We start from the raw sequence: 26,606 nt of genomic DNA, 5'->3' as shown, positions 1-26,606 counted from the left end.
ATCAAGCCGTCAATGCCCAAGTCATGCATGTTTCTCTCAGATTGATTTGTTTGCTTAAATCAGGCATGGGGAACCTTTTTCATTCGAAGGGCCACTTCAAATTCATCCGAGGGCCGTAAATGTCCTCCGATGTATGAGGAGCCTATGTCTCGAGGGATGTTTGCGGCCCTTGATGCCGTTTAATCCGGCCCCTGATGTAATTTTAATGTTATGCAGCTTCACATGAGGTATGGCATATTTTGTTAAGGAATCTTTGAAAATACATTTGCAATACAATGAAGTTATATTCAGGGGACCTACAGAAGGTGGGGTCTGTTTTAAAGGTGGCTGCCTTCAATTTAGGCCTAAAGTGCAGGTAGAAATCCTGGATTCTTTTCATAGTACGCCCCTCGAATGAATTTGAAGTGGCCCCTCGAATGAAAAGGTTCCCCACCCCTGGATTAAATCCTCTCATTATTCTAGACACAAATGATGATTGAGTCTCTGGCCACCTATGGCAGAATTGCTTCCACTCATCGTGTAGGGATGCCCTTCAGAGTGTGAATGGTCAGGGAGTCGAGTCCACAGTTTAATGAGAGGGTTGCAGGTTCGTATCCCTCCATTACCAGAAGGAAGAATGTGTCCGTATACTTTCATCCATGTCATCCATGCCCTTTAGAAAGGCCCCTAACCCCACATTGATCAATAACCTGTAAAAACGAAGTGGTTTTAGACAACGGTGTCAGCTTTAAGTGCAATGCAATGTAATGTGTAATAACATGTGGCATCATGGGGAGAGGATTTTTTTAGTGTGATCGAAGACCTCTGTATCTCTAATTGTTGCCATCGTCACTTTTTTTTGGTCCCCAAAGTGATGCCTGCCGTCCCTTATCAAATTACACTCAAAACAAATGACGTCATGGCTTCCAGATGATGTGCCACGCCACCGCACTGCTGAAATATAAATGCTTCTAATCTTGTGCCGTGTGTGTGGTTGGAAATCCCTCTCTCCTGGTGGCCAGGGCGGTGTGGTCACTGTAACAGTGGTAGGATTTGAGGAAGTATGTACTCGTACTGGGGTGGCGTATGGCAATATCCACTGGGTGCTCCACCCCCCATCCCTCACCACCATCTCTCCACAAGGGCAGAAGTGAAACCCACCGCAGGGGAAACTGGATGAATGTTGCACCAGGTCAACGTTCACAGGAGAGGAAGATTGGCGGGTGGGCTTACCAGAAATGAGTACACACTAGTACGTTTGTTGGCAGGTTAGTGAGCGAGGTTTTTTTTTTCCCTTCCATTTGTTCCATTAGGAAAATGGATCCTCACAGAGCAGCCCATACATCTTTTATTGATGTGATGTTTTGCTGAGATGCATTAGAATTTAGACATCAGAGAAGGATGTGCGCATCATAGGCCCATTGACAATGAAGATTAGGACGGGCATATTTGGCTGCATCACAAAAACATGGTGAATGGTGGCATATGTGTAAACACGTACACTCACCGGCCACTTAATTAGGTGCTGGGTTGGACCCCCTTCTGTCTTCAGAATGGTCTTAACTGCCGGCAAAAATACTCGGGTAGGCCAACAAACATCAATTGGTACTAAGGGGCCCAAATTGTAGGAAGAAAATATCCCCACGTCATTATACCACCAGCCGGAACTGTTGATGCAAGGCCGGTTGGATTCATGTTTTCATGTTGTTGACGCCAACTTCTGACTTTTCCACCTGGGTGTTGCAGACATTATCAAGGCACATCAGACCAGGCACACATTTTCCCCATCCTGAGCTTGTGCAAATTGTTGCCTCGTTTTCCTGTTCTTAGCTGACAGGAGTGGCACTTTGTAGCCTGATTATCATCAACTTTCAAATATCTTTGAGGCTTGGTCTGACCAAGAACATAACAATGAACATTTCCCAAACAGCATTTCTCAAACGGCCTCCCTTGGTTTGCTAATGATTGTTTGTTTCCCAACAAAGAGGGAGGAGTTCCCGTATTTGCGGGAACTCAGAAAGTACTTGCATTGACTCTTGACCTGACTGGTAGCAACGCTGAAACTGTTTCGTCACTAGTATGGCTTTCAGGCCGACCAGAACGGAGCCGGTGTCGGTGCTCGCACCAGTTACGTTCGGCACTAAAGTGTTTGTCTGCGAACTGCCAGTGTTCATACCGGGCTCTGAACTTTTTCCGCAAGTGACTGTGTTACCCGGATGAACCTGCTGATGACCACGCTGTCGTCACGGTTCGCAGAGAAAAACCTAGTATTTTGCGGTTCGCATTGCGAACCAATTTTCCGGTTCGCGAACGCAAATATCTGTGGCGTGAACACGACGGTCGGTTCACGATTAGGTGCGGGAACGGGCTCCAGCACGGTTCTCAGTCGGCCTGAATGCGCTATAGGAGGGCACGGCCTGGCTAACTTGATGTGGTCTTCTGCTGCTGCGGCGGCACATCTATCTCAAGGTGTGATGTGGAGTGTGTTCAGAGATTGTTATGCACACCTTGGTTGTAACGAGTGGTTATTTGACTTAATGTTGCCTTTGTATATCAGCTCAAACCAGTCTGGCCATTCTCCTCTGACCTCTGGCATCAACGAGGCATTTTTGCCCACAGAACTGCCGCTCTCTGCATATTTTTTTCTTTTTTATTTTGGACCATTCCAAATAGAACAGTGGTTTCTGAAACACTCTAACCAAGCATGTCTGGCACCAACAGCCATACTATGTTCAAAGTAATTTAAACAACCTTTATTCCCCATTCTGATGATTGGTTTGAACTGCATCAGATCATCTCGACTATGTGTCTCTCTGCGCCTAAATGCATTGAGTTGCCACCCTGTGATTGGCTGATCAGAAATTTGCGTCAATGAACAGTTGGAAAGGTGTGTCTAATAAAGTGGTTAGTGAGTGTATGTAAGACATTCTTCCATATGAAAAGATCGGAGAAGCCTATAAAATCTGTATAAATCTCTTTTTAAAAGCTTATGAAACAGCTCAGTGTGGTGAATTGGGCTTATGTCAAATGTGCCTTTGCGCATGCAATCACAATCTCAGCCAGCTAGTGTACACACACACACACACACACACACACACACACACACACACACACACACACACACACACACACACACACACACCTTTCCAACTGTTCGTTGACACAAATTTCTGATCAGCCATTTACATGGTGGCAACTCAATGCATATAGGCATGTAGACGTAGTCACACACAGTCCACCTAAACACCATTTCCTGGTTTAAAATTATGACGTCACTATGTAATGCATTATATTGTCAGTTATATGATGTAGGCGTACATATCGCTCACTATGTGCCGTTTACTAATTTCAGTTGCTTGAACCAATCACACACTGCGCCTGCAAGTTGGGCCTTTTTTGCTGTTTGTTTTTGTTGTTACTGCTGCCGAATGAATGTTTTCAATTGGAGAGGATTGTTCTGCTTCCTAATCAGTGTCTGGGATGGAGGTAAAGAAGTTGGTTATCGTTTGAGGCAAGCAAAAAAAAACTACACGGCCACATACTTGTGCCTTTCACAGTCATTGAAGCCAGATGCGAGGTTGTCATCATGTTTTTGTGTGTGTGTGAGAGAGAGCGAGTGTGTGCACTGCACATCTTGCACCAGTTTGGGTCTCGAACTCGGACCTGTGGGGCTTCCGAGACGCTGTTATATCCTTAAGACACACACACACACACACAAAAAGTCACACACTACTTATTTGACGGAGGAATAACAGACAGTGTTGAAAGGCACAGAAAATGGGGGAAACACGGGAGTCCAAGTCAGAATGCCATCTCTGCCAGTGGTCAAGGCAAGATGTTTCTAGTTCATTTTAACAACCCCCAGAAATCCATAGAGCACTCGTCTGCAGGGGCGCTGACAGGTTTGGCTGGGCCCAGGACAAAGTCATCTGAAAGGCTCCGCCAGCCCAATAGATACAATGTAATGAGGACTCAATTCTGTGCCCCCTCTTTCCCTAAGCCCCAGGACAACTGCCCCCCCCCCCCCCTGTCGGCACCCCTGCTCGCCTGCCCCGTCTCCGCACAGAAAATGCGTCACTGGTGACTGTACTGTGACGCTCGTGTGGTGTGCCGTGCTGTGCTGTGTGCGTTTTGTACTCTGATGATTAGAGGTGCTCTCTGTCAGGGTCACGCCAACCCTTGCTGAGTCTAGGTTACGCTAGCCTACCAGACCAATGTCTTGTCTTGTCTCGTCTCTTCGTCAGGGTTGATCTGGAAGGGTGGGAAAGCTTTCAGTCGAAGGGCTTTCTCTTTCTCTCGGCCGTAATCAGACAGCCGGCCTTGGCCAGTGGCTGGGAGTGTGACGGAATCGAGAATTTGTTTCCCACGTTTTGTAATAGATTATTGAGATACCTCAAAACATTTGTTATCACCGTTTGAACTTCTCCCTGTCTTTGGCTCTCTCTCTCTCTCTCTGTCTCTCTCTCTGTCTCTCTCTGTCTCTCTCTCTGTCTCTCTCTCTCTCTCTCTGTCTCTCTCTCTCTCTCTCTCTCTCTCTCTCTCTCTCTCTCTCTCTCTCTCTCTCTCTCTCTCTCTCTCTCTCATATTCATTCAGGGATTCCTACAGTGTGTACAACTCAAGGCTGTTAACCAAAAGATATTTGCGTAACTGCTTGAGCTCTGTGGTGCAGGCCAAACTAAATTTCTTTACATAATTTAAGTTCCTGACAAACATGTATGATAGGGAGCAGTTCAAGTTCTTATCAAAAAGCTTTGTCTGTTTTTTTCCCTCCAGTTATTCTTTTTTCCCCCAAATGTACATTTATCTCGATGTTTCTCAGACAGAATCGGTTACAAAAATGGTTTTAGGTTTTAACGACAGCCTTCTGTATGAAATCTTGTCTTGTAGGTAAAGCTTATTAGTTAGTTCTGTTTTGAAATATCAGCTGTTGATTTGTGCTGAGAAAGCAAAAATGAGTGCCACCTCTTTAATTTCATCATGAAATGGCGTTATCTTGCATCGAATGTCCTGATGACACCATTTTGGAATTGTAGTGTTGGATCACAATACTGTATTGAATAGCATGACATGGTGTCGTGTCAGGGAAGAATAGTCACCATGGGTGAAATGAATTTGGTTTGTAATTGTATTCCAAACAAAGAGATTGAATTTCTTTGAGTTTAACCAACACCCCTTGAAATGAGGAGAGGATGTGGTCTTGGCAAGGGCTCTCTTACATGTCCATAGTAGGCTGCTTATTGATGCCCCCAAAGAATGGCATCTCTGATTGCATATGAGATGGACCATTAGAGAACACCAAAACTCCTTGAACCCGCAGGTCTCTCCAAGGCCTTGTCAAAACCTAAAGTGGCATTTAAAATACCAAGCTGCCCCACTTCTTCTCCTTCCTCAGTTCTGCTGTGTCGTCTTTTTAAAGTAAGACAAACAAATACTTATCTGTGGAAGTGTGGCTTCCGCTCGGAGGTTCTGGAAGCCAGGACCTGCTATCAGCTTGGCTCGTTATCTGACCCTTCCGATAGATTATCTCTGCCCAGCCTGAAGACGGGGGGCAAAGCGTGAGAACGCTCATCTTCTCGTGCCACATCTTAACACAATATTGGATTTCAGAACTTTTTGGTTTACTTAAGCCCCTTAATGCACGCCTTACCTCCAGTGGCACGTGGTAATAAACATTGAAAAGTTAGCAACTACCATAGTACTACAATACTATACAGAACACAAAGCCTTAATGCACTACGACTTGTTCATTGCCATTCTGGTAACAGCAAATTTATAACGCTATGTCTTAACAGGTTAAACTAGACTGCCTGTGCAGTCGCCTTCGACTGCTTAAGGTATATCCCCGAAACGCGACGCTTCCAGTCCCCAATCATTCCTACCACTCCCGTCCACCTTTTCATGAACGTTTATGATAAATACAAAATATAAAATAAATATATTTAATATCTATACATAGATCAATGACGTGCATAGGCTTAAAACCAAATGACTATTGTGAAAATGAAGGAAAAAAATGGGGCAAATGGTAACACTGTTTTAATGGTTCACTATTACAGTGGATATACCACATTAGGTACAGTGTAATAACCAGTGTAACAATATTTAATACCACGTCATACCAGTGTGACACCATGTACCAATTTATGTTTATATCATGTAGGCTATTTGTGTGTAAGTGGTATTACATGGTATTGCATATTTGTACGCTGGTATTACACTAGTATTACATGGTATTACATATTGTTACACTGGTTATTACACTGTACCTGGTATTGCCTATTTTTACACTGGTATTACACTAGTATTACATGGTATTAAATATTGTTACACTGGTTATTACACTGTAGGCCTACCTGATATGGTAGATTCACTGAAATGGTGAACCATTAAATTAAGGAGTTACCGGTCAAATCAATCCACCCAGTCAGAAGTTATGGGCCAAATAAAAATTCCACCATTTTGAAAGTGTTGACCTCCAAACTCGAATCAGTTCATGAACCTACCCTGAAGCATTCACACACCAAATCTGGGACAAATCCATCCACCCGGTCAGAAGTAATGGGCCAAACAAAAATTCGGCCATCTTGAATTCGGCCATCTTGAAATTGTTGACCTCCAAACTCGAATCACTTCATGAACCTACCCTAGAGCATTCACACACACCAAATCTGGGACAAATCCATCCACCCGGTCAGAAGTTATGGACCAAAGAAAAATTCGGCCATCTTGAATTCGGCCATCTTGAAAGTGTTAACCTCCAAACTGTAATCAGTTCATGAACCCACCCTAGAGCATTCACACACCAAATCTGGGACAAATCCATCCACCCGGTCAGAAGTAATGGGCCAAACAAAAAATCGGCCATCTTGAAATTGTTGACCTCCAAACTCGAATCAGTTCATGAACCTACCCTAGAACATTCACACACCAAATCTGGGACAAATCCATCCACCCGGTCAGAAGTTATGGACCAAACAAAAATTCGGCCATCTTGAATTCGGCCATCTTGAAAGTGTTAACCTCCAAACTGTAATCAGTTCATGAACCCACCCTAGAGCATTCACACACCAAATCTGGGACAAATCCATCCACCCGGTCAGAAGTAATGGGCCAAACAAAAATTCGGCCATCTTGAATTCGGTCATCTTGAAATTGTTGACCTCCAAACTCGAATCAGTTCATGAACCTACCCTAGAACATTCACACACCAAATCTGGGACAAATCCATCCACCCGGTCAGAAGTTATGGACCAAACAAAAATTCGGCCATCTTGAATTCGGCCATCTTGAAAGTGTTAACCTTCAAACTCTAATCAGTTCATGAACCCACCCTAGAGCATTCACACACCAAATCTGGGACAAATCCATCCACCCGCTCAGAAGTAATGGGCCAAACAAAAATTCGGCCATCTTGAATTCGGCCATCTTGAAATTGTTGACCTCCAAACTCGAATCAGTTCATGAACCTGCCCTAGAGCATTCACACACCAAATCTGGGACAAATCCAAACATCCGTTCAAAAGTTATCGCGTTAACACGAAAGACCTTACGCGGCGGCGGCGGACGCGGCGGCGGCGGCGGTGCACGCAAAACCATTACATCCCCGACGCTCCGCGTTTCGGGGATATAATAATTTGTGTGTAGGGGTGACATGATTCGGTGAGGTCGTGCGGTGTTCCAGCTTGAGGTTGATGCCAATACAATCTCACCACATCTTTCTCTCCCATTCATTGCCATTCTCGCTCACTGATCTAGCTGAATATTTAAGATGCAAGAGCCCAAAAATGACTAAAGAACAGTGTACAGATGTACAGACTAGGTGAGGATGGATGGCTGCAACTGTGTTTGATGGAAGATCTTCCTAGTCAAGTGTTCTTGTAGTTTTGATTGACCGCTTATGTTCAGACTAACTTCTGTGTTCCAATGAAACAGAACATCTTGCCGGCTGCGCTAGCATAGTTAGTCATCTTGTCCATACATCCTATATGACGAGCTAAATTAGTCATCCGCCGAGCTGTGAGAATGCCTCGCTGCATAGTACTTATGACTGGATCTGAATAATGGCACTTTGCTGTATTAAGTTACTAAGAAGTAAGACATGTCTGTATGTCCTCTCTGGATAATGTTCTGAGCATAATGTATTATGTCCATGCCACCATGTGAGTTGAAACTTTAGACCTTTAAGGCTCTTGTAGAGCAACATTAGCCTGATTATCATCGACTTTGAGACTTTTTCTGACCAAGAGCATAACAATTAACATTTCCCAAACGGCATGGGTGACCCACCTCCCTTGGTTTTGCTACTGGTTTGCTTCCTGACAAAGTGGAAGGAGTTCCCGATTTTTCTGGAGCTCAGAAACTACTGTATTTTTGTATTGTTCCTGGCCTGACTAAAAGCAACAGTGAAGGTGTTGTGTCACTAGGAGGTTCGCAGCCTGGCTAGCGTAACATGCCAAGAGGGCGAGGAGACAGAAAGGGGTGAGACTGATATGTGTGTGCGATGGAGACTCGCCAGTGACGATAAGCAGGCCCTGGGAAGGACAGAAGGCCAGGATATCTGGTCTGATATGGGGCCCACTCCCGTACCAGAGATTCTTTAAGTATATAGAGATATGCTAACATAATAGGTTGCTATGGGCACCTAATGTGACCAGGTTCCGGTCTGCCTAAAAGGGCGTGTCATAATGCTCCTAGCATTGAATAGAACAGTCCTCAGGTCTGCCTAGGCCTGCCTAAAGGGGGATTTCCCCCCCAATAATAGAACCCGGAAACAATGGGCCAATGGAACCTCTCTCTCTCTCTACTCTCTCTGCCCGTACTGCTGCCCTGACCCATTAGTTTAGAAGTTGAGTACCAAGTCAAAGTTGTCCCCAGGTACTCAAACAGAACAACTGCCACCAACTGTATCAAAATCGTTGACTGATTTGTGCTAGTAATGGGTAGAGGGAGTCCAGTATTTAAAAGCAGGTAAGCCTTGCAACCTTGGTTTGGCTTTTGTCTGTGGAGACTTCTGCAATTTGTGCAATGGGTGTGATGGAGCTGGCTTGCTGTGAAGGCGTGGTCTGGCTTTTTGTAATTTTTTGACATTTTTGTAAAACTGGGCAGTGGGAGAGATATATGGGATGGGATGGGGAAATGACTTCCATACTGGATTCAAACCTGGGTCCCCATGGGCAAGATGCAAGCCCTAAGTGTTGGGCTTAAGGTCAGATTAGACTTAAGCAACTGCGAGCGTGAAAAGTCGCGTGGGAGTGGCCACGAACCAACATTGTATTCATGCATCTGCGAGTTCTGCGAGGTCCGAGGTCTCGTCGCGAGCCACATTTGAAATTGCGTGATTAGGCTACTTTCACTACATTGTAAGCACTGCGGTCATTATTAAGCAATGTTGCTTTCTATCCCGGTTAGCTAGGTATTTTCACACAAATTGCAAAGGCAATGCAGTGGTATCATTATTTGACATACCCAGTCTGTTTTCACGAGCAGAAAATGCAAGCATGTAAAGACAGTTGATTCTGCCGATGTGTGTTTGCTTTCGGTGGAGGAAGCGGTAGTAAAACCGCAGGCATTGTGCCACGAGTGTTCAACTGATGCATTGTTTGTTACTTAGCTTGTAGCTTCGTGTATTTGCACACATTTACACACAAGGCATTAATAAAGTTTTTAACAGAATACAGCTCTGCTCTCGCAAACTACTGGCATTGCGCTGCCACAAGAACAGAACAAGGAAGTAGCGAGACGACCAATCATAGTGCCTTTTTGTCTGCGTACTCCGCGTCCGTCCGACGGATAGTTAGAATTTTTTCGAGGCGCTAGACGACGGGCGCAGAGCCTCTGAGAGGGGGGCGTGGACTCGCATAGACAGAAAACGGACGGACGCAGATTCTATGCGAGCGAAGCATAAATCTAGCTTTAGTGCGCTGCACCACGCCACAGTGCCCCCGTGGTTTGGTGTTACATTAGTACATTGCATTAGCATTTAGCAGACGCCTTTGTTCAAAGCGACTTACAAGGAGCAATTGAAGCAAGGACAGGGTAAGGGACAGTGTACAGTTGCAACACGGATAGCATTGTCCTACACAGAGTAAAGAAGAGGACGATGCTTTAAAAAGTAGCAGAAATTAAACAAGATATCAAGGTGCAGTGTACAGTTGCAACACTTGACAGCAATGTCCAACACAAGGTAACAGAAGCAACATTAAATAATAAGTTAACAAGGCATATTGGATAATAAGCAAGACATCTAGGTGCAGTGTTATGAGCAGAGGTGCTGCTCTTATGGGATTAGGCGGCTGGCAGTGCCACAGAGGGGGGCCCGGCCCTGGACAGAACACGGTAGCGAGGCGAGATGAGATGAGACGCGGCGTAATTGCAGTGTAGTGCTGCTCCCTCCGTTCTTCCCGCCCGTTCTCCAGTTTTGCCAGATTGGGCTGTTTCCCTCCCAATTGGGCTGCCAAGGATGGCCATCTGCGGGTAAAAACGGGCATTTGGGCCGTTTTTTTCTGCACAGGTATGGCCATGGAAATCAATAAAATTGACTTCAAATTGGGTGGGATTTAGTGCTTCCAGGCAAGTTTTGAGTATTTTTTTTTGGGCTGGACATAATCATCACTCTCATCTGGCAACCCTGTCCCTCAGTTCCTCTCGGTCTCTCTGTCTCCCTCCCATCGAGCCCATTGTCATGAAGAGGGGGGGGGGCATGCGGCCAGGTTATTAGGTGCAGACATATGGTTCTCTTTTTGGTGTGTGTGGGGTTGGGTGGGGTGGAGTGGTAGGGTTTAGCTACTCCTCTGATCCTAAGATACCCCGAGGTGAAGGATGAAACTCACATCTCTGAAGTTTTTTTTAACTTAGTTGTGTGTGTGTGTGTGTGCGTGTGCGCGCGTGTCTACTGTGTATGTGCAGAGAGCTTTCACTAACAGCAGGGTGAAGGAAGGAGAGCGTGTTTGTGTTTTGGGGGAAGGGCCGAGGGAGGTAGACTATAGGCTGAGGCTGAAGGAAGAGACGAGCAGACTGGGGCCGAAGACTCCGGGGTTGGAAGGAGTAATGTCCTTATCAGCTGCTCTTATCAGACGCCTGGTGCTGGGCTGCGCTGCGCTGGGCTGAGAAGAGAAGAGAAGGGTGGTGGCAGAGGCTCTTGGTCGGACAACAGATTGTAGTTTGTGTGCGCACACACACACACACACACACACACACACACACACACACACACACACACACACACACAAACGATACCTACAATTTTGGAGATCCGGGAATCCTCTATATAATAGAATTTCTCCACACACACACACATTCACAAATAAATACGTAGTGGTTCTTTGACGATGACCGGGCAAAACATGACTACAGAACTGTGGTGTGGGCATTGGAAGTTTGAGCTGTTAGCAGCATGTACTACAGTCTTTGAAAAGTGCAGATGTGGTTAGAATCCTAATGTTGTTGATGACACTTCTTGGTCCGCGATGGATTGGTCATCAGCAAGGGAAGCCACTGTCATTGTGCTGTTCAACTGTCTGGAGGAGCACAGTTGTGCATTGTAGCCTCCGAGGTGTTGGGTCACTATCTGTTAATTGGGAGCGGCATATGATTCATGGTTCATTAAACTCCTTTTCACATCGCATAATGACCAGACATCTGGCCGCAGACTCGAGGGGTCGTGATTAACGTTCTTGTTCCCCATCCTTTTGGTGAAGTATTTCTCGGTTTGGAAAGTATGGCAATCAAGTGAATGAATGATTTGAATGTTCTCGGATAATGGGTGGTATTCAGGGCTTGATGTTAACTACTATGGCTAGTAGTTTTCCAGAGTCACTGGCCATTTAGCCTTCCTGCTAGCCAGAGTTTTGTTCTTTAGAATATTCTTGCATTTAAATACAATTGGTGGAACTACTGTGATTTGTCACACCAAAGAATAGGTTATCTGTCAAAGTGGCTAGTTAAACCGAAATTGTTACTAGCCACAGCCTAGTTTTACCTGCATCAGGTCGGTTGGCACTTGGCAGGTGCCAGTGTCAAGCCCTGGTGGTATTGCTTGGGCTTTAGTGGGCATCTGTGTATGAGCCAAGACCCATTGAGTGAGTAATTCAAGATTCAAGAAGATGTTTTGTCCAAACTTAGTCGATTTTATAATGAAGTTGTGTCTATGCTGTTTTCTGTGTTTTTGATATCTGTAGTGTAAGTTCAGTGTTTCCCATACATTGAGGAAACTATGGCGAAATTAAACTATTACGAAAATGTAAAAAAAAAAAAAAAAAAAAAAAAAAAAAATTACTTTATTTTTTATTTTTATTTTTTAACGATATCCGTTTTTGTTAAAAAACGATTTGAATTACGATTTTGACAGAACACAGAATGACGGGAAAGCATTAGGAAGTGACCGTAAGGGTATTACAGTTGATTCATGTGTGCACACGTGTAACATCGGGTGAGTAACAGAACATGTGCGCAACGATGCGTTATGACACGCCGATATGCGAGGATCTTCGTCCAAATCGCTATTCGCATGCATCATCGCTAACTGCGTTTACATCGCGTGCCGCGTGTAAGGGAAATGTTAGTTGTTGACATGTATGGAATTCACTTCAATTTGTGCTGTTTCTTGCTTCAGTTGTGGACAAAACGATTGGCCAAACTCACAATAGAAAGCCTTTGCTGTGCTACTGTCCCAGAGAGCTGAAAAAAAACCTTCATAGAAGAAGTCACACTTAACAGGGGTGTTAACCAATCCAATGAGTTCTCTCATTGCTCTCTCTCTCTCTCTCTCTCTCTCTCTCTCTCTCTCTCTCTCTCTCTCTCTCATAGTAGCCTACTATTTACCCATAACAAATGGTGAATTTCTGAGCCCTTTTAATTTGTAGCCTATACCACTGAAGGCATGATAATGCTTCATCATATTTTAGAAATAGGGCCTATGTGCCTTTTATATACCAAATGTTTATCATTTTGAAATTGTTTCAGTTGTTTATGACTTGTGTATGACTGAAATTATCTCTGCATACTATCAGTGCTGCATTGCTTTGTAAAGATAGGCTATTCAACACACTTTAAAAACACACTGAAAAGATACGGCCATAGTAGCCTACTGAAAACATTTTGTTCATAATAATGGTGATTAATAAATGGTGGTCTTAAATTTTCATACTGACATCCTTGAATTTGACTTGGTAGATCACGGCAGACCATCAACTTCAAAAGTAGATCTTGGTTAAAAAAAGGTTGGGCACCCCTGCTATAGAGAGAACCACAAGTGCTTGAAAGACAGGGATCAAAAGCCTAGTCAAGTTGTTGTAGTTTACTTGGGTTTGGGAGCAATATAAAAAACCTTCAGAGCAGGGACAGTTGGGATGAGTTTACTAACACTCCCTAGGCTTTGTTTTACAGTTGTAATGAGTTTGGTGACAGACCTTCATTGACACAGCAGAGGAGACATCGGGCTGCATATAGAAATTAATGTGTAATGAATGTGAATATAGACATAAATGTGTAATATGTTGTTCAGCCCTTTTAATGGGAGGAATTTGGAAAAAACTGGCCCTGTGACCAGCACCCCTCATGTAGAATGTGTACGCCTACAGATATGTGTGGGGGAAAAGGCATAGCCTACCCTCTAAGACCCTTTTTGTCTATGCGTTAACAATTTCACAGTGCTCTTAAATTCTTATCTCTGCTCCTATTTTGTTTTATTATTGTTTCCCAGACCCCTGCATGAGGGACGAATGAAACTGTGTTGTAAACAGAAATTATTCACTGTACTGCATTTTTTGACAATGACAATGTACTACTATTATACAAGTCATGGGTAAAATCTTATGTAGCCTTATTTCTCAAAATATAAATGGCTGAAATATAGGCCCAGGCCTACAGTTTCTCCATGCGCCAATGTCATACTGTAGTCATTGTTTTACCGTTTTGCATACGCTGCAAGAATACCCCCCCCCCCCAAAAAAAAAGCCCTGTGTGAGAAGACCCCCCCCCCCCCCGGACAAAATAAACCCCGGCTGCCCCCATAGTTTCCAAAATTTCTGTGGGAAACACTGAAGTTGGTCTTTTTTTTAGAGAGATTTAGTGTGTTAATATATGCCAAAATGAATTATATTTTGGAGCAGTGTTCATCTGATCGGAGAGTAACATGGATTACTTCAAGTCTCTGTGTGTGTTTTGTGTTGGGCAAGTTAAAAAAAAAACTGCCAAGACTAGTGATCTGTCCCTGTCCTTAATGAACTGGGACTGTTTCACTTCTTTCTTCTGTCTTGGACGAGTCTCTTTTTTTTTTTGCTTTGTCTGTCTGTCTTGGTGTCTGGTTGCTGTTTCCTGCCATGTTGGCATATGCAGACACTGTATTGCAACCTGCACAGAAAGCATCAAGGCAGAGATTAGTGCAGAATCACAGCTTATGGTTGCTATTATTTTGTAGACTTCAGAAGGGAAGATACCGCACACTCTTGTCCACCATGCTGAATTTTATTAAACAAGCAACGTTTCGGCTAGTGTGGCCTTTCTCAAGTTTTTGCTATTATTTTGTAGCCAGCCACTGTGCCAATACAATGAAAATGAGTTCACCTTTAAACATACCCTGCGCTACAGGTCCTCCGGGACCTGTACTTAAGTGTGACCCATTTTGTTAAAGTTAGCTTTGCATTTAATGAAAGACAAAATAAGCTTGAATAAGCCAATGTTTTGCAGAGTATTTCTGACCCTTTTGGCCTTTGGTCAAGGAAGATTCATATTTTTAGCAATGGAAACCACCCCATACCATTTTCTTCTGTTATTGTAATGGTCACTGTATTGGTATTTGTATTGGTCTTGTCTGTAGCCAGCAGCAACCCGTCAAGGGTTGTGTACCTCTTCAGTGTACAGTAAGGTTTTTTTTAATTAATTTATTTTTATTTTATTTAATATTCTTCCCTGAATGTATGAAGAATGAGAGCTATTTATTGTGCATTAGTTATAATGTAATCTTAATGGAATGAGCCCTCTGAGCTGAGCTGGGTGTCTTGGAGGATCCCTGCCCAGTTGAGGCATGTAGTGTGGCAATGCACACAGATCACGCTGTCTATGATCACCTCCACCCCCACGCACAAGCGGATACAAAAGAATACCACTCCTGACCATGTTCTCGTTGCACAGTTTGTGATCTTTTTTATTTTATTTTTTTAAATCTATTTTTTGGGGCTTTTGTGATTTCTTTTTTTTTTTTTAAAGATATTTGTTTGGTCTTTTACGACTTTATTGATGATGGAATAGTGTGAGAGGTGAATAGGAAGTGAATGGGGAGAGAGAGACGGGGAAGGGTCTGCAAATAACCCTGGCCGGGAATGGAACCCAGGTCGGCCGCATGGTCGACGAGTGCCCTCCCGGTTGGCCACTGCAGGGCCGGCTTTTGTGCTTTCACGTGTGACGGGACAGTTAGAGAGGTGACAGGAAATGAGTGGGGAGAGAGATGGGGAAGTTTCGGCAGATGACCTCAGGCCGGAATCGAACCCGAGTCGCAGGTATAGAAGTGCAGTGCCCAGCCGCTGGGCCCAGTTTGCCGTCGTTTTGACTCTGATGACGATGTCTTAATGTCAAAACGTTCTTAACGTCTTGGCGTCACTCAGGACTGCTCGAAATAAAGGCGCAAATGAATCTTCCACGTCTGAGGTGCCCCATTGACGTTTCTTCTCAGGTCTGGCAGTTGACTTTTTCTTTTTCGTTGACTTGTGCAAATTAGTTTTTTTTTTCTGATCACAGGCCTACACTAAGAAGCTGGTTCAGGAATAAACCAGGTTACGTTAAGAGGTAAATCATCTAATAGAAGAGCCTTGAATACCCATTTCCATAAGAAAATGAGGACTCCAGGCTCTCCTATCAGATGATTTACTGCTTAACTGAACCTGGTTTGCTCCTGAACCAGCTTCTTAGTATAGGCCCTTGGATGTGCTGTTTTGTGTTCTCACCCTGGGTGCATCCCAATATGTGACCTTGCCTCCTCCACTTGTGCTTGTGTCCTCGTCCCGCCTCCTGGCCCCTCCTCCGTGGAGAAAACGATAAAGTTTCCCAGCTGTCAGCTTCGCCACAACAACTTTTGGGGGACTGTTTTTCATTCACCATCCCAATTGCAAACGAGAAAAGACTCTACAATTGAGCTTTTGCAAGATATTGAAATATAATGCTGTTGTCAGTGATGTCATCATGACTAGAAGCGAGTGGAGGAGGCAAGGTCCCATATTAAGATGCACTCCCTGTGAGGAGGTTGCCACCAGACCTAATCTTTCAGATCGAAACAATTGTGTAGAACTAAAGGCAGTATGGGAGTTCCCAGGCTAGTGAGGAGGGGGCCCACTGACGTTTCTTCTCAGGTTTGGTAGTTGCCTTTTTCTTTTTCGTCGACCTGTGCAGGTTTTTTTGTGTGGCTGATCTTGATTTGCTGTTTTGTGTCTTGGTCCTGTGAGGAGGTGGTGGCCTACTGTCGGCTGTCCACCCACCCAGGCCTGGCAAATCATCAAAGAGACCTGGGATTACAATACCAGTGGTATCAGAGCAAAAACACAAGAACTGCACACACACACACGCACCATTTTACAGTACGAAAGCTGCACATTACCATTGTTTTGCATTGATTGTTAAAAAATTGACCCTGCTGCCAGTGTGTTAACAACCCCTTGAAAAAGCATGTCACTGACGCCGTGTGCGTGTGTGCGTGTGTGCGTGTGTGCGTGTGTGCGTGTGTGCGTGTGTGCGTGTGTGCGCGTGTGCGCGTGTGTGCGCGTGTGCGCGTGTGTGCGTGTGTGCGTGTGTGCGTGCGTGTCCAAAGGGGCTCCGTCACATGGGGGCAGACTTTCATTCATTACATGCCTCTGTCTCTGTGTGTGTGTGTGACACACTGTACTGTCCCCCCTGTCACCTCGCCTCATGTGACCAACCTCATGTCTATAATCCATGATGATTCTTTCAGGTTGTGTGACATTCATTATGTCTTAAAGTTATATCAAATCTTCAGGTTTCTTTTGTTTCACATGTGCAAAAGTTTATAATAAAATCTTTTACCTGACATGTTTCGACGGTGAAACTTCCATCTTCATCAGAGTCGCATCATGTGACTCTTTGATGAAGATGGAAGTTTCACCGTCAAAACATGTCAGGTAAAAGCTAAAAAAACAACGTTAAAGATGGCCTCTCAACGTCATTTAATTAATATTGCCGTGTTCCCAATTGTTATTGAATGTGTTGCGCGTTGGTCCCGTTTTAAAAAACGTTCTGGTTGCTTTGTTTCAAGACGTTTTTGCAAGCTGGCAAGGTGGCTTGTGGAGAAACGAGAGAGTGTTCCGTGTTTCTCATGGAAATGCGTCTCTGATTGGCTCACTCCTCCTGCTCTCGAAGAAACGCGTCTCTGATTGGCTCAGTCCTCCAGTTCTTGGGGAGAATGCAATGGGAAACAGAGTCGCCACTTCCCCGGGTGGTACTGCACTATAGGGGCGCCAACGGAGGCGTGCAGGCTCCATTCAGGGCTGTGCTCTTTCGACAGCGACCCCTAGGCGAGCTGCAGGCACGGAGCAACCAGAGTGAGCTGGCTTTATTTTTTTATCGGAAGTTGGCCTTTAACATGTCTGAAACAAAAGAAACCTGAAGATTTGATTCTTTCAGGAGTTGCAGCAGACACGTGTGTTTGTGTGTGTGTGTGTGTAGCCATTTCTATCATGTCCAAATCACTTGTTTTTTGTCATGTCCAAAGTTAACCATTTGCTTTTGCACCTGCTTCTGTTTGTCATTGATATCATTGAGTGACCTGTGACAAAGTTTGCCGAGATACAAGGCAGACACACATAGAAAAGATGTTGGATCGTTTTGTCACGTCAGATTTGTGTTTTGTTGTCACGCCAGTGTTATTTCCTCATGGTCACTTCATGCATGTTGTTGTTTTCCAGAGAGCAAGTGCGGCCCAAGAGAGAGCGAGAGAGAGAGAGAGAGAGCAGTCAATGTTTGAGTGCTTGAAATGTGACTTTTTCTGAAAGATGGGGACAAATGTCGCCCAAATCCCCCCCCCCCCCCCCCCTCCCCCCCCCCCCCCCTCCCCCCCCCCCCCCCCCTCCTCTCACATCCTATCCCACCCCACATCATCTTCTCCCCTCTCCCCATCCCCCTCGTAGCCAAATCCTGCATGACCACATTGTCACAGCCACCATGTCACCCAAGCACTGTGAACAGTGGCGCTGACTGTCTACACTGTCACCAAATAAATGTCACCACCCCATCTGTTGTTTGTCATCCAATGAATTTTTGAGTTTCTTCCCATCGTTGTTGCACTGAGTATACAGTTCTGTCATGACTTTTTTTTTTTAAATGTCTTTCCATTTTCAACAGCTTCTTTTATTGGAGGTGGGGGGATGCGTTGTGTGCAAGTTATACGTGTGTAGTAATTGGGTGTGACTGCCTTGTGTGTGTATGTGTCACTGTATGGATGTCACTGTTTGGATGAAGCTGTTTTTGTGTGTGGAGGGCCTGTGTGTCGATATGTGTTTTTAAGAGTCAAATGTGTATGTGTGTGTACCAAACCCAAGGACCTAGCTGATATGAGCATCTCTCATAAAAGAAGCATGGACACACCCATCATCACACACACCACCTCCCCCTCTCTTGTCGTCCTACCCCCTCTACCCCCCCCCCAAACCCTCCCCAAAACTCCACCCCCCATGCTATGTCGTCATGGTATTTTTGAATGAGTCCATGCCCCATGTTTATCATTTTTTTGTTTTTCTTTGTGTTCTATTCTTTGTTTTTTTTTCTTTCTTTTCTTTTTTTCCTTTACTTTTCTGTGCACAGCAATTGCTCTGAATTGTGGGGTCTGAGCTCGCCAAGTACGATAGAACAGTGGGAGGCGTCAGGCCTTTACAGCTACCCTGACCAAACCAGGTGACTATCCTATCCTCCTCCTCCTCTTCCTCTTCCTCCTCCTCCTCCTCTTCACTCCTCCTCCTCCTTCTCCTCCTCAATCAATTCAACTCTACCCAACCCTGCCCCCCTCACCCCTCTTCCACTGCTGCCTTCCACTGCACCTCCCCAACCCCACCCCACCCCACCCCACTCTCTCTGCTGGCTGTGGCGCACTTTGATGACATCACACGGGGGTGGGGACGTGCTGTATGTATGTGTATGTATGTACGTGTGTGTTTGTATGTGTGTGTATGTGGTGGTGGAGGTGATGGTTGGGTGTGTTTGGGGGTGTAACTTAACTTGGAGTCCTCCCAGAAGTCTTCTCCCCCTCCTCCTCCTCCTCCTCCTCCTGTCCTTTTCCCACCACCTGTTTTGTTCATCTCTTCCTCCTCCTTAGCTTCGTTCCCGTCAGCTAGCTGTCTGTCTGTCTGTCTGTCTGTCTGTCTGTCTGTCTGTCTGTCTATTTCTCTCTGTTGGCTGTCTTGTCTCCCAGTCTGTGTCAGGTGTCTGTCACGGCTCTCTTGTTCTTTCTCGCTTGCCCTCATTCTGCCCTATTCCTGACTTGCTCTTACTATTTCCTTCTGTTCTTGGGCGCTCACTTTTCTGTCTAACCCTCTCCTGTCAATTTTGATTTAAGATGCCTCTACATTTATGAATGTCTCTATTTGCCTATTATCAGTTTTGTTTTTTCATTCTCCCTTTCCTTCATAGTTAATGATGTAAATGAATGAACAGCTGAACAGTTGTCTGTCAAATGCAACAGTTTAGTTTCAGATAGACTGTAGTACTCTGTAACAATTTGAAGCTTCCCTGAAGAACCATCAGTTGGCTCGTGTAGGAAACCTCAAACTTCGAGGAACCCTAAAGGTTTTAGTAGGGATATTCAAGTATTCCCAATTTGTATTTGAACATATAAACACCTTTTCCCGACTTAAGTAATCCGGATAAGCCCTTATTCGAGATATTGAAAAATCGGGATGTGCTAGGTGGAGTATTCGGGGATGTTGATTGGAGTATTGGAGTTAACGGGATATTGATGCATGGAAAACACCTTATCCTGACTACCGAGGATTTTCATAGAACTATTTTTTGATAGTGTCCAGTTTACACGATTAAGAGAATTCTCTAATGGCCAAGAATTTAGAGCGTGACGTAACGCACTGTGTACTCATAAACGCCTTATACCGAATTTGATCATAACCGGGATGTGAAACTGAACTGCATATAAATGTTGTCATTGTAGCAATCGAATGTTCCTCAAAGAATCTCTGGGTTTCTATATTCTTTGACGAACTTTAGAGAAAACTGTCTCTCGGGTTCCTCAGAACTTTTAGAGGGTTCCTCCACCATAGGCGTACAAAAAGGCCAACAGAGAACCGTGCCGGTACCTGTTCCCGTACAGTATCTTGAACCGTCTGGAGCGTTCATGCCGCAATTCTGACTGTTCCGGAATCAGAAAGTTAGTTTGTGATGTGAACCAAAAGATACTTGGTCTTTCTTTGCGGACCATGGCGACAATGTGAATGTCAGGAGGTTCTTCCGGGTAAAAAAAAATGAACACGGAATGTTTGCAGGTAAGCACTTAAGTTCCAAACGTATGTGGTGCGGGAACAGGCACCGTTCTGGTCGGCCTGAAAGCCGTAGATAGTAATCTGAAGGTTCTTCAAGGAACATTTGAATTTTGTTACAGTGTAATGCCATCACTGCCAAACCTGTGTAACAGTTAGTCTTTAGTCGTAGGTGTGTGTGTGTGTGTGTGTGTGTGTGTGTGTGTGTGTGTGTGTGTGTGTGTGTGTGTGTGTGTGTGTGTGTGTGTGTGTGTGTGTGTGTGTGTGTGTGTGTGTGTCAGTGAAATGCCAAATCATTTTCTGTTTGATCTATAGGATTTATAGATGTGTTTTAGCATTTCCTTCATCCTTTTTCCCCTGAAGTCTAAACATGTCACCCCTTCCTTTCTCCACTCATGCTTTCCACCTCTCTGACCACACGACATGGGCCTATTCCTCTGTACCCTCTCTCTCCCTCTCTCTCCCTCTCTCTCCCTCTTCCTCTCTTCCACCTCTCTTCCTCTCTCGTCTTCTCTACCACCTCTCTTCCTCTCTCTTCCTCTCTCGTCCTCTTCCTCTCTTCCACCTCTCTTCCTCTCTCGTCTTCTCTACCACCTCTCTTCCTCTCTCTTCCGCTCTCTTCCTCTCTCTTCCGCTCTCTTACTCGCTCTTCCTCTCTTCCTCTGCTTTTCTGTTGTCCTCCTTCTCATCCTTCACTGCTTTCTCATATTTTTCTTTTCCAACCATACCATTTCATCCCCCCCGTCACCTTGTATCTGTTATTTCACATGTTGATTTCCCATTTTCCTGCCTTTTTTTGTTCCCTCGATCACTCTTACATGCCTACCTTGCCTCTTTGCTATTTTTTCTCTTTTGCCTCGGTTGCTTTGCCTGTCTCATTCTTTCATATCTGCCTCCATCCCTACCTGTTGTCTGTCTGTCTTTCTCTTTATTCCTTCCTTCCCTTTCTCTCTCCCTTGCCATATCTTTCTTTCTGTCACACGCTCTCTTGCGCTCTCTCTCTCTTGCTGTCTCTCTCTGTCTCTCTCTCTCTCTCTGTCTCTCTCTCTGTCTCTCTCTCTGTCTCTCTCTCTCTCTCTCTCTCTCTCTCTCTCTCTCTCTCTCTCCTCCTGTTCCCCTGTCCCCGCTCCTCCTCCGGCCGTGTCCCAGGTCCCTGGATGGCCGTCTGCAGGTGTCCCACAGGAAGGGCCTCCCCCATGTCATCTACTGCCGGCTCTGGCGCTGGCCCGACCTGCACAGCCACCACGAGCTACGCGCCATCGACACCTGCGAGTACGCCTTCAACCTCAAGAAGGATGAGGTCTGCGTTAACCCCTACCACTACCAGAGGGTGGAGACACCAGGTAGGCAAACATGGACGCCACACACCAGGGCTTGACATTAACCCATTTACTCATTGGCTAGTGGTTTAACAAAGTCACCAGCCAATTGCGCTGCTTAGGGTGACTGCAGGTAAAAACAGGGGTATTGAGCGTTTTTTTCCCCTTGCAAATTTATGGCCATAGAAATCAATAGAATTTACTTCAAATTGGGCAGGATTTAGTGGTTTACAGGCAGGTGTTGAGCATTTTTTTGGTCTGGAAATCATCCGTCACATCTGGCAACCCAGGTGACTTGTATGGTACAGTAGCAAATGTGGTTAGCGTTGGAATCTCCTTTTTATTAGGAGTGTATTTGTATTTAAGGCTGTCCCAACTAATCGACGTAATCGACTACGTCGGTGGCGTAAATAGGTCGAAGTGTTCAACATACCATTGATTGCGTGATATGTGCAAAAAAAAAGTGATTTTCAAGAGCCGCGAGGTAGACAGAACGCTGAAACAGAAGCGGAGAAAATGGCAAGGGCTGAACGTCCGAGGGTGTCGGTGTCAGATGAAGATGAAGGTAGCAGTGGCACCACTAATCAGCCCAATAAAAAAAGTGATTTGCGCGAGCCGCGAGGTAGCTCTAGAGCTAGACGTGCTGAAACGGAAGCGGAGAAAGTGGCAGGCTGCACGTCTGAGGGTGTCAGACGAAGATAGCAGTGACACCACTAATCAGCCCAATGAACGGACAAAGACATCTAAAATGTGGCGATATTTTAAATTGAAGGCACAAGACTTTGTCGTGTTTCTGTAGGAGACTTATAGGCCTATATTGAGGAAGTGAAGGTTTTTCAGATCGAGACGCGGGGTAAATATTTCATGCTGCTTTATACTGTCGCTATGCTGGCGGTGTGCATAGCAACGACACGGGGAGATAAAGCAATGATTCGTAATGTGCCTGTTATTGACTCAATATTCAACACCTTGAGGGTGACAGTGGTCGGGACAGTGGTCCACTGTCCTTATATAACTTAGGCCTCTTTATATATCATTAAACGTAGGCTAATACTTAATTTGAACTAAAACAAATCGATGATATATTAGGCCTATATTTACTATAGTCTGTGACTAATTCATAAAATGTCCCCTTTTTAAAAAAATCATTGTCCTAATAGGCCCTAGATGCACTCAACTTTGACCTGAAAAATAATAGACAAATAAAGCAAAGTGGCATATCACAGTTTTTCCAAAGAGGTTGGATATTTAATAAAGAGGACTCGAAACACGCCCACTCAATGCAAAAGCGAGTGCTCAAAATTCGGTCTCCTAAGGGGGCGTTGTCCCTCCTTCTTCTTCTCTTTTTGTGGTGTTTGCACACGACGGGTGCTACCGCCATCTACAGCGCTAAGGGGACTTCATTGATTCTCAACCTCAGGACTCCGAAGGTCTCCTAACCGAAGGTCTCCTAAAGGGGCGTTCACCCGACATAAAGTGGATACCGGAAAAGAAACAAAATGACGCTTCTTGTTAGATCTACTTTCTTTGGTTTTTCCCTTCCAAAAAACGACTATTGGGAAAAAAATAGTTGATGGACTAATCGGGAGAAAAATAATCATTAGGGACAGCCCTAGTTGTATTCCCACAGGCCTATGTTGAATCTACTAACGAACCCTTTCCACTTCGTCAATACCAAACTCTTAAAACTCTAAGCAAAAGACTGCTAAGCTGTGTCCAGACTAAAGCTATCCCTATCCCTAACCTAGTGTTTCTCAGCAGGATCTCCACAGCCCCCCAGGAGGTGTTGGGAAGCCCTAGGGGGCATTGAGCAGGATACAGCTAAGAGGGGGCAGTGTTTAATTTCCATTGGGGGTTATTAGTCCATTTTAGTTTTTAATACAAAAGGGGCGTTGGAAGGCTTATGATGAGTTCCAGAGGCTGTTTATTCAAAAAAGGTTGAGAACCACTACCCTAACCGGTCATCTTTTTTTGTAAGATTGATTTTGGTCTTTTTCAACTCTATTGATGACAGGGTGGTATGAGAGGTGGACAGGAAGCGAATGGGGAGAGGTTGGCAAATAACCCAGGCCGGGAATCGAACCCAGGTCAGCCGCATAGCAGACGAGTGCCCCACCGTTAGGCCACGGCAGGGCCCCTAACCGGTCATCTTCAACATAGAGTGTTTTTTATGATTGTATTTTGGTACATCTTAAAGAAGACTTTGTTGCAGATGGATTTGTATTGTGTTTTAGTGTAGTCATTTTTATGGCATGAACCTTGACAGCATTGTCACTCCTAGGTCCGTTGTGTTACATCAGGAAGACGGTGCAATTCCTATGATTGTGCACATCTGTGATGCCTCAATCATCTCTGGACCAAATGAACTGACTGGCATCATGCAAAGGCGTTTACTTCACGCCAGTTCTTTTCGCGTTGAGGTGCAATGCCTTTGCAAGTAAAGTCGTGCTCCTCAACGCAGCAGGAGAGCACTTGTCACATGACCAGGTTTCCACAGTTTTCCTGTTGTATTGGCAAATTTCTATTGCTGCGGCGAATATCTGTCACTAAACGGCAAAACGCGCTGCTGTGCTCTGACCAAAACCTGCCTAACCCTAACCTGTCAGTAAAGCAACGTTTCTGCTGCTTTACTTTTTACCAAGAACTGCAAAACGAGCAAGGGAAATGGCGTAATGGTGCCCTGACCAAAACCATGCCTAAACCTAACCTGTTACAGGGCGTTGTGGAGCACCAGTTAACATGCAAAGTCGTGATGCGCAAACACGATAGACTAGTGTTTCTCAACGGAGGCGGCACAGCTCCCCACGGGGCGTTGGAGAGATCTAGGGGGGGAAGGATACAGTGGAAAGGGGGCGGTGCTTAGTTGCCATTGGGGGGCATTAGTTCATTTTATTTTTTAATACTAAGGGGAGCGTTGTCAGGCTTATGATTATGTCAAAGGGGTGTTGGCAGACTTGTGATTGGGCCAAGGGGGCCTTTGTTCAATCAAGGTTGAGAACCACTGTGATAGACGGTACAAGTCTCTGGTATGATGCCATGTTGCCATGAAACATTCTGCAACCCCAAAAGAGTTAACATTATGGTTCTGCACCCCCAAAAGAGTTTACATTATGGTTCTCTGTCTTTTGTCCCTCTCTCACAGGCACTGATGCAATGATGTATGTACTGTATGTATTTATGTTTGGAGCAATGGAATGAAGGTCCATTTATGTTTTCATACATTCAAAGTTTTATTACTGTACAGCCGTCCAAATTGACATACAAACATAGACGATACAAATACAGTACAATAAGTGTAACGGGTGTAAAAATCACCACCTATTAAAAGTGTACATGAGCAAGTTCATCTTTATAAAAGACTTGGACATTACAAAAAAGTAATATTAAAAACAGAATTAAATGTAAATTAAGTCCCTCCTACAGTAGGCATATGTACCAGTGTCTCGAAATATATAGGATTGATTTCTTACAGAACTGTACCTAGAATTGGTCAGCTTTAAAACAAGATCCCTTTGGGACCCCTGTAACCTGCCTATGAATTTATACATCAGTCCTCTCAGGGTGGCATACAGTGAGACCAAAGACAAATTTCATGTTTGCATGACAATGAAGCCTGCTCTATTCGATTCTATTGTGTAGTCCTCCCGCCTGTCCTGGTGCCAAGACACACGGAGATCCTGACGGAGCTGCCTCCACTGGACGACTACACCCATTCCATACCCGAAAACACCAACTTCCCCGCCGGGATCGACCCACCAAACAACTACATACCTGGTGAGATGCAAATTCACACCCAGTCCTTGTTTTTTATTTACTGTGTACTGTAAGCAAGTCAAGATAGTGTTTAACATCTGAAGGTGTATGCAGTTCTTTTTTCTTTCTTTCCTTCTTTTTCTTTCTTTCCTTCTTTTTCTTTCTTTCTTTCTTTCTTTCTTTCTTTCTTTCTTTCTTTCTTTCTTTCTTTCTTTCTTTCTTTCTTTCTTTCTTTCTTTCTTTCTTTCTTTCTTTCTTTCTTTCTTTCTTTCTTTCTTTCTTTCTTTCTTTCTGCTCTCTCTCACACACACACACACCCACCCACACCCACACCCACCTCGGGTTAGTTATAGTTATTTGACGACCATAGCGACCAAACAGCTTAACACCTAAATTATTGTATTGCAAGATTTAAGTACGAAATGAAGATTCTGCTTCGTCATGTCATTTTATTTTGTTTCTTGCATTGCCTCAGCCCCGTCCTAGCTGCACCAGATTATGCGTTTGCAGAAGTGCAGAGAACAGGGTTCTAGGTTCTGGAAATGCTAATATGTACTTGAAAAGGGTTGTAGGTTCTGGAAATACTAATATTGGCAGCCGTGGCCTAGTGGTTCAGGAGATGGGCTTTAGATCAGAGGATTGCTGGTTCAAATCCCACCCTTACCACTCCCCACCACACTCAATGGCTGAGGTGCCCTTTGGCAAGGCACCAGGGACTGTAATTGAATGAAAAAGCGTCAGCAAAGTGTAATGCAAGGTAATAATAATGTACTATGTACTTGTGTGTCTTGTGTTGTGTTGCAGAGACTCCACCACCAGGCTACATCAGTGAGGATGGCGAGACCAGCGACCAGCAGCTGAATCAAAGTATGGACACAGGTACATTCCCAGCCGTACCTCACTGCCTGGGAATGATGGTAGTCAGTCATGTGTGTCTCTGTGTGTGTGTGTGTGTGTTAAGAAAGTGAATGCAATTGGGACCAGTAAAGCACTATCTGTTCTTTCTGATCCCGTTTCCGTCCCCCAACTTGGTTTATACTTGCCAGCCCGTGTGGGTTATTTTGAGACTTGAAG

At 44.7% G+C, this 26,606-nt stretch overlaps 1 protein-coding gene across 2 annotated transcripts in view; it reads left to right on the top strand.

Annotated features, from left to right (window-relative positions):
- The window catches only part of smad2 (SMAD family member 2), a 41,482-nt gene that overhangs the window by 4,328 nt on the left and 10,548 nt on the right, over nt 1-26,606 (top strand). The window contains exons 4-7 of one of the 2 annotated variants that reach the window (XM_063209890.1): nt 18,782-18,871; nt 21,610-21,803; nt 25,419-25,553; nt 26,337-26,399. In XM_063209890.1, coding sequence (XP_063065960.1) covers nt 18,782-18,871; nt 21,610-21,803; nt 25,419-25,553; nt 26,337-26,399 — 482 coding nt within the window. Of the gene's footprint in view, nt 1-18,781; nt 18,872-21,609; nt 21,804-25,418; nt 25,554-26,336; nt 26,412-26,606 lie in introns of both variants that reach the window. The other variant, XM_063209889.1, reaches the window with a different exon arrangement.

The sequence above is a fragment of the Engraulis encrasicolus genome, chromosome 11, assembly GCF_034702125.1.
Source record: "Engraulis encrasicolus isolate BLACKSEA-1 chromosome 11, IST_EnEncr_1.0, whole genome shotgun sequence".
Taxonomy (NCBI): Eukaryota; Metazoa; Chordata; class Actinopteri; order Clupeiformes; family Engraulidae; genus Engraulis; species Engraulis encrasicolus.
The sequence above is the reverse complement of the archived record's forward strand: the minus strand, read 5'-3'. Positions and strand labels throughout refer to the sequence as shown.